General features: G+C 37.5%; 1 protein-coding gene across 1 annotated transcript; it reads left to right on the top strand.

The window, feature by feature from the left end:
* Positions 1 to 1,221: 1,221 nt before the first annotated feature.
* Positions 1,222 to 8,261, top strand: LOC125978057 (lutropin-choriogonadotropic hormone receptor-like). The gene is made up of 11 exons (XM_049735022.2): positions 1,222 to 1,485; positions 1,633 to 1,704; positions 2,742 to 2,813; positions 3,473 to 3,547; positions 3,809 to 3,883; positions 4,066 to 4,143; positions 4,305 to 4,373; positions 4,891 to 4,965; positions 5,246 to 5,434; positions 5,545 to 5,592; positions 6,575 to 8,261. The coding sequence occupies exons 1-11, from the start codon at positions 1,325 to 1,327 to the stop codon at positions 7,635 to 7,637; spliced, it is 1,977 nt and encodes a 658-aa protein (XP_049590979.1). The 5' UTR covers positions 1,222 to 1,324; the 3' UTR covers positions 7,638 to 8,261.
* The last annotated feature ends 160 nt before the right edge of the window (positions 8,262 to 8,421 follow it).

Here is an 8,421-nt window from a genome sequence, read left to right as displayed (position 1 = left end):
AAGTTCGTTTCAATATTGTGCTGTGTATATTTTTGTTATTGTTGTTGCAGTCCACATACAAGCCATCATCGAAGGAGTGACGTCCTAGTAATGGATGAGTACCTCAAGAGTAGTCACAATGCCCACTACAGTAGGATTGCTGGAAAAAAAATTATGCACAGAATAAACACAACTCTCATCATTTGTATCCCTTTCATGACTTTATTTGCACAGCTTAGGTTTTTTTCCCATGGGAGTTTGGCTTACTTTTTTAAGATTACATTTTTGTCCTTGTCATGTTCCTATATTCATAATGTAAATCTATCATCATAATCTAATTAGCCTTTATTCTAATTTATTTTTATAATTTCTATCTATCTATCTATCTATCTATCTATCTATCTATCTATCTATCTATCTATCTATCTATCTATCTATCTATCTATCTATCTATCTATCTATCTATCTATCTATCTATCTATCATATCAATATTTAATATCTATTTAATGTTGATTTTTTTTCTCTTGATATCATAACTTTATTATTCCTACAATAATATATACTATGTGTCAAGTAAATGATTGTAATTGGTCCTCAATTCTCTCCATTTTTTTTTTCAACATGCGCAATTGTCAAAGTGGTTTTACGCCACAGAGGCTTTGTTGATTTTGTGTTACGTCTCGATCAATTTTCCCCAGGTCAACTTGCCATCATCCTCTTGAGAGGTTTTCAAGTGGAAGAGACAACTAAAGCACCCTGCGTGGGTGTCATCCTTCACCCCTGTCATGTAGGTCATGCAAAAAGTCATCTTGAACTTGACCTTTTCAATGCAAATTAAAATCCTGCGAATGCGCAATGGTAAATAATTATGTGTGTATCTCATTTTAACCTTTTTTTTGTAGAAATACTTTTCAGAAATACTTTTATAAGTCAACAATTTGATTGCTATGTGTAGCAGTAATAATGGTAGTAATGGTGATTATATTTTTTAAAAAGGACATCTTGTGTTATTTTGTGCAGACATACAGTACATAATGCAATATAACAAGCTTTTAACCATTTTCCAGAATGTTATTCTAATGTAATGAAGCAACGATAGTGAGCTATCCTGATCTCCACCCACTCAACGTCACAAGTACTCCACTTTTCAGGCAACTCCTCCAGGCAAGCAGGCAAGTCACATACACGTGAGTACATCAAGGCAACACCACTGCTGATACTTAAAAGAAGGAAAGATATTCACCTTTTTTTTTTAATTGCAGTTTAGGATTGGAATATTAGATTTATTTTAATTAGTAGTTGGGATTTTTTGTAAGAAAGTTTTTTTCATTTTTCATTTCACAGATGACCTCCCAGGTGCTCTGGGTTGTGGTTGCATTTTCCGGCATCCTCAGTGTGACCTCCTATGAGATGTTCAAGTGTCCAAAAATTTGCCACTGCACAGCCTCCAGCTTCCAATGCAGCAATGACACTCAAGTGGCTTCTGAAAGTGACACCACATCCATGTAAGTATTTAAGTACGTATATGTTCTCCTTCTTTGTGGTTATTCTCAATCTTTTATGTTTTGGGACATTCTGCTGTAACATTTCTGCTGGACAAAGCAGAGGGAAAACTGTAAATTAAACCATTTCCATTCTCACATATTTAACAGAGTTCTCAAACACCTGGATCTCAAAGAACTTCCAACTCATGCCTTCAAAGAACTGATCAACATAAAACTGATGTAAGTTATTGCATATAATATACTCTATATTAAAGAATATCTTCCTGGGTTGAGTTCAGCAGAGTAGCACACATATTGTGATGTTTGTATCAATATCTAGCAGGAATAAAAGCTGCTTCAGACATATAAGAAAAAAATTAAATTTGTTATTGTTGTCCTAATAAATATAACATAATTTTGTTGTTGCTTCTGTACAGGATTTCTTTTTTTTTTTTTTTTTTTTTTTGTTTAGTAGTAATCAATTTGCACTATTTGGCTTCTTGTACACATTAAATGTTTTTGTTTTGTTCTGGTCAAAAATAAATAACGCTGGCTGTGTGTATTGATTACAGAACTTAAGTTGCAATAATCTTCCTTGACATCGTTAATAATATTGTTTCAAGTTTATTAAATAATTTCAAATCACTACCATACCCACAACAATAAGCATGTTCCATGCACAGCTCTCAACAGTGTTGATAAAACATTTTTGCTTTGACTGTTATATTTGGTGCCAGTGGCTGTTTACTTGTATGAACATAATAGTGGTAACAAAAGGAAAGAGGTCAGCTATGCGTCTATCAATAAACAAAACATTCAGGGACAAATCTAGAAGTGTGTTTACCATTCAGTGTCTTTGTTTAGACGTCATACTTAAACATTTTCATTTGGCCGAGATCAGGTGTTACAAACCTTTTTGAAAACTACTGCTTGCATACCAATTGATGGAAGTTTGTAACCCTAACCATTTCAAATTACTATAATTTATCAACCCATCCATGTATTTATATGGTAGATGCTGTCCTTCTTCCTATGATGGTGAGTTCTGGCCTAGATTTCAAGACACACAAAGTGAAATGTGTTTGTGTTGCAGATGATCACACTGTCATATGAAATGTATTAATCCAAGAATTTGTTTGTGCCACAAGGTTCTGTCAAAGCACACCAGTTAAATACCATTGATGTTTTATACTTAGACGTATGATGCTTCAGTTATTATTTATTTACTCACTCAGCATCTGTCTATACCTAACGTACAATATGTGTGTGTGCTACAGTATGATTTACTACAGCACTGCGACCCGAATACAGAAGCACGCCTTTCTCTCCATCCCCGGCTTGAGAGAAATGTATGTATTGTTAAAACAAGACTCCTGCATTTCCCATTTCATTTTCACAGAATTAAACATTCACACTTTCCTTCAAAAGTACTGGAACAGTGAAGACAATTATTATATATTTCCTTTTGACAGAAACATTTGGGTTTGATATGAAAATGTTAATGTGAGACAAGTGATAAACATTCCAGTCTTTATATCCAGGATGTTTACCTCTGAGTCTGTTGTAGTTCAACTTAACATTTTTATATGGGTAAAGAACAATCCATTTTTATTTATCACAAATAACAAATGCTGTATATTCTAAGTTATGTATCCAATTTCGATGTAATTTATTTTCAAATAAAAGCTGAATTGTTAAACGTTTGTCTCATTTAAGATAAACTTCCTTAAAAAAGGGGGTATTGGTCTCACTGTTCCAATTGTTTTGGAGGGGAGTGTACATGACTGATTACGCTTCAGCTGCAAAAGTCCTCCACAAAGAATGTTAGGGGTTTCTTTGTTATATAACCTTCTTCAAAGCAATCGTTTGACATAGAACATCAGTCAAATATTATAATATAATAATATATACTAGTGATGTTGAACAAGAAACTGTCCAAACTTTTAATTGGTGCTGTAGTAAAACTGAAAAAAAATTCCCATTTCTTTCTGTATTTGTATTCCCGCAGCACTCTTAAAAACATGAAACATTTGAGGACAATTGAAAAGGGTGCCTTCACTGATCTGCCTGATTTGAATTATTTGTAAGTATTTCTTCTTTTGGATAATTGTATTATTATTTCAGATTTTCTTTGTCAGTATGCAAGCAGCTGCCGTATTTAGCTATAGCATCTAGTTGATGAAGCTTAAATTCAGGCTGACAACCTTTGGTGTACCCTGTGTTGACAACATCAAAATATTAAGTTCAGAGTACTAATGCAAAAATATTTTGTTTATGTTGCAACATGGAGATTAAAGAGTACCTCCAAAGTAGGCCCTCATCATGTAAATAACATTTTGTACAGATGCATCTTTGGCACTGGGGTGATTCACTTCCCCGACTTATCCACTATATCTTCCTTGGCCTTCCCGTTCAGCCTGTAAGTAATCCCATTCAAACTTAATAAAGTGGTTGTCAACATCTTATTTGTGTGGTGCGCTTACATTTTTGCCTTTTTTGTATAGCAATGAATGCCCACCAACATCAGCATACATACATCAAGCTGTATTCACATTATTTTGTCCGACTAGTTAGCGAAACCTTCTCTATCGAATTTTGCAGAAAAATGCAAGAAAACATGGCCATAGAAAATATCCCTGCCAATTCTTTCAATGGTATGACAAAGATGCCCAGTGACATGTGAGTAGATCATATTACCCAAATATGGTTCAGCAGTAGTTTAAGAATGCTTTTTTTTTTTTTTTGTCATTTATTTTGCTTCTCAAATGTGCTTAAGTAACTGAATGTTCACCGTGACCTGGACCACTGGATTTGTTGACAGTAAATTTTGACCTTGACAGAAGCCTGATTGGAAGCGGTTTTAAGGAAATCAACCCACATGCATTTAATGGAACCTTCATCAGAACACTGTAAGTCTTCCGTTGGTGATCTTTTTTGTTTTAATTTACAAGGTTGATGTTGTATTTTCCTTGTCATTTTCCAGAATGGTGGATAATTTTAATAGCTTTCTCTTTCTAATCATCAAATAGAGCAAACAAATGGTATTCAAGACGAAACAAAGACTGGTTGTCCCTTTGTTTTCTTGCCCTTCTACACACTGCTAGATGTTGATGGGTAGAAATGCCCACTCTACACACAAATAGATAAAATGAGCCTCAAAAGTTGAACAGCCAAAATCTTGTACAATTTGGAGTTCAACCTAAGTGATGGCATATTTCGGCCTCAAAAGTATTCCAAATAAACAACGCGTATGTGATTTCAGCTCAATGGGCGGATATTGGTCACTCAAGATATTTTGATCAGTACAATTTTTACATAAAATTCTGCCTGAATAGATTTGTGTTGAAAATAAAACAATGGATTGTAAAATTGCATTTAAACTTCAAATTGCTCGCTTTAAATGTAGCTCATTTTCTTCCTTTGTAGGGATTTAAGGCACAACAGACAACTGTGCAACATTCCAGAAGATGCTTTTGAGGGAGCCTTGGGCCCGCTTTATCTGTGAGTTTTAAAAATACACTCACCCAATAAAATATGTTAAAATCCTGCCAGTCAGTTTTTAGGGGGTTACAAATCAATTTTGAAAGTCACAGTAGACTAATAATTGTTTTAATTTAGCAGTAAACGCATAACTGATGGATGAAGACGACTATCATTAACAACCAGCATTGTTTTTACTCAAGGGCAAACATCCTCCAATGCCTATCCGAAAGGAATTTCTTCCTTCCGTGGGTAATCAGGGTGATAGTTAGGAGTAACCTGTTCTGTATGTGTGATTCAGGGATGTGTCCTCCACAGCACTGAGCTCCCTCCCTCGGAAAGGGTTGGAGCAGGTAAAGCGCCTGAAAGCCAAATCTGCTTATGCACTGAAGCGCCTTCCTCCATTAGACAGCCTGGCCGAGCTGGGGGTGGCCGAACTGACTTATGCAAGCCAGTGTTGTGCTTTCCACTTGTGGTACAGCAAGCATAGGTAAAAAATACTCTCTTATTGGTGTAATGTGAAATAATATGACAAATATGAATGCAAACTATCAAAAGTTTGATGTTGACCACACTTAACACCTGATTTTATATTTACAGACAAGAGGCCCTCGAGAATCCATCGCCGTTTTGTGAATCGATTCACACGTAAGTTGTTAAAATACAAGACAGCCTACTTGTCAACACATAGAAGCTAAACTCTGATTGGACAATAAAAAAAAAATATCCACGAGAAGCTGCAAAATCACACAACACGCAATGAAATGAAGAGAGAAAAATAGCCACAATTTCATATAGTTTGTGAATGTAGGTCAATGCTTTTGACTGCATGCAACTGTTGCAAAAACATATCTACTACTACTTGTAGACTTGTTTTCATGGTTGGAAAAAATAACCTCCATGTATACAGTGTAAAAAAGACAAAAGGGAGGAACTAAATTGTTTGAGATCTTGGGGTCAAGGCAGAAAAAACAAGAATAGCAGCAAACACGGAAAACCTTCGACCATTCAGCATTACACAATGGTTTTGAAAAAAAAAAATTCAGTTGGTACTTTCTTATAATAAGTCCTTGAGCTGAATCAGTATTACTTTTTCAGGAGTAAGTCAACAACAATTGTATAATTTTATATTTTACCAAACAGTCAGTTCCTTCACCTATTGTGTTGGAAAACATCCATCTCTGTTGGCACCTCCTCCTCACGCTGGTGTTCTCCTCCTCAGCAGGAGTTTTCAGCCAATCTAACTGTGATGGTCACTCTAGCACAAACAAAAGCACACCCAAGCAGACCCCAATGGTGCTCAATTTTGTCAAGGTCAAGACTGTTGGCAGGTCACTCTATTCTTTCCAAAAACTAATTCCAGTGGTAATATTTAATAAATCCTGACATGTGTGGGTAGCAATAATCCCTCACAGTTCTGAGGATGAGAGTTTGAACTTGGATACTATGAGGAGTGAATTTTCTCAGACTCCCTTTCACGTTCCAAAATCATTTCTCTTGGAATATTTGACCATGTACTACATTTCTTGATAAGGAGGTAAATGCTTCACTACAAATGTATCATATAATGGACATCATTCATCAGGGAAGTCATTTTTTTAAAATAACTCAAATTTCTTTGGTCCTCCAGAAATTTAGGGCGAGGCACTGACCTCTACAACGACCATCCACATTTGGAACATATTTGTCCCAGCAACCCCGGCATCCAGTGCACGCCGGAACCAGATCCTTTTAACCCTTGTGAGGACCTCCTGGGTCCCATCCTGGGCAACGTCACCTGGATAATCGCTTTTTTAACCATTGTTGCTAACCTCACTGTGCTGGCCATCTTGCTTTTTACCAGTCGCAAGTTAACCATCTCCCGGTTTCTCATATGTAACCTAGCCCTGGCAGACCTGTGCATGGGTTTTTACCTGATGCTCATTGCCCGCATGGACTGCCACTCTCGCCACGAGTACTATAACCACGCCACGGAATGGCAGACGGGCCCAGGATGCGACATGTCAGGCTTCCTGACGATGTTTTCAAGCGAGCTATCAGTTTATACGCTCACTGTGATCAGTTTTGAACGCTGGTACACTATCATCAATGCCATTGATCTGAACAAAAGGCTTAGCATGCACCATGTGGTGGCCATCATGGTCGCAGGTTGGGCCTTCTCCCTGCTAGTTGCTCTGCTGCCCCTAGTGGGAGTCAGCAGCTATGGCAAGGTGAGCGTCTGTCTCCCAATGGATATCGATACACGGGCTGCTCAGGCATACGTGATGATTGTGCTCTCGCTTAATGTTGTCGCATTTTTGGGGGTGTGTTTCTGCTACGTGTGCATCTACCAGAGTGTCCGCAAGCCGGCGCCCGCCAATCGCTACAATGACGCAAAGCTCGCCAAGCGCATGGCAGTGCTCATTTTCACCGACTTCCTTTGCATGGCGCCAATCTCCTTCTTTGCAATCTCTGCAACCCTGCACATGCCCCTTATCACCATGTCTGACTCCAAGATTCTTCTTATCATTTTTTATCCTATCAATTCTCTCTGCAACCCTTTTCTGTACACCATCTTCACTCGGGGCTTTAGGAAAGAGGTGCGGCTTCTGTTCCAACGGTGGGGGGGTACTCTTATATCATTCAAAGGTAAAGGCCCACAGTTCCCAATTTACCTGCCTCCAAATAATGTCCAGCAGGAAACCACGCTTTAGCTTCTCACGTGAATGAGAGGTTGTTTGTGACCGAGGGAAGCCCATGAGCCATCAAAAAGTAGAAGGAAGAATTCATCATTTGCCTAACCTGTACATTTCTTCAAAAACTTGGTCCAGGATGGAGAGAGTTTAGGGTGTACCCTGCCTTTCACTCCAAGTAAGCGCAGATAGACTCCAGATCACCCATGACTCTCAAAAGGACAAACTGAAAAGTAAATGGATGGTTGGATGGACAGATGTTCCAGCATGTACACAACACAAACAATAAGGTATCATCCAGTGAGAGGATTCAGAAATTTTAGTTGTAGCGCTCTCAATGGCATTGAACCACAAATTACTCTTAATGAGATTGTTTTAGAAATGTATTTGAGGTTTGCACCTTTACCTTTGCACTTTCATGTCCAAAACTCTAAACCTTTTCTGGTTCTTTGGGCAAATAAGTTAAAAGATAATACATTCACTAAAAAAAAGTTAAAGCAAATATAATTTTAGTTTTGGACATTAAATACATTTGTGTATGCTTCATTTCCAACCTTAGCCTGGTACTGACAGCAGATTGTGTTTGCACAGTCTGAACCACAGTCATGTTTTTGTTTCAATTCATTAAAGAAAAAGACAATTCAAGCAATTTTCTCTTGCATTTAAGATTGTAAGGTGATAAGCAGCACCTGGATATTAGTGTGAATGGAATGGGTGAAACTAATGAGAATGTCAAATGCCACAGGGTAACACCTCGAAGCTCTGTAATTAAGCAGGTGTTAAAATCCAGTCCCAGATCATTTAT

This window comes from Syngnathus scovelli, chromosome 12 (genome assembly GCF_024217435.2).
Source record: "Syngnathus scovelli strain Florida chromosome 12, RoL_Ssco_1.2, whole genome shotgun sequence".
NCBI lineage: Eukaryota > Metazoa > Chordata > Actinopteri > Syngnathiformes > Syngnathidae > Syngnathus > Syngnathus scovelli.
Note: the sequence above shows the minus strand (reverse complement) of the source record. Positions and strands in the feature narration are given on the sequence as shown.

What these genes read in the sequence shown, in the direction of transcription:
- LOC125978057 (XM_049735022.2), top strand. Translation starts at nt 1,325, where the DNA reads ATGACCTCCCAGGTGCTCTGGGTTGTGGTTGCATTTTCCGGCATCCTC. An exon ending in TTGGCCTTCCCGTTCAGCCT is followed by an intron (nt 3,884 to 4,065) that starts GTAAGTAATCCC and finishes CGAATTTTGCAG; the next exon opens with AAAAATGCAAGAAAACATGG. An exon ending in TTGTGGTACAGCAAGCATAG is followed by an intron (nt 5,435 to 5,544) that starts GTAAAAAATACT and finishes TTATATTTACAG; the next exon opens with ACAAGAGGCCCTCGAGAATC.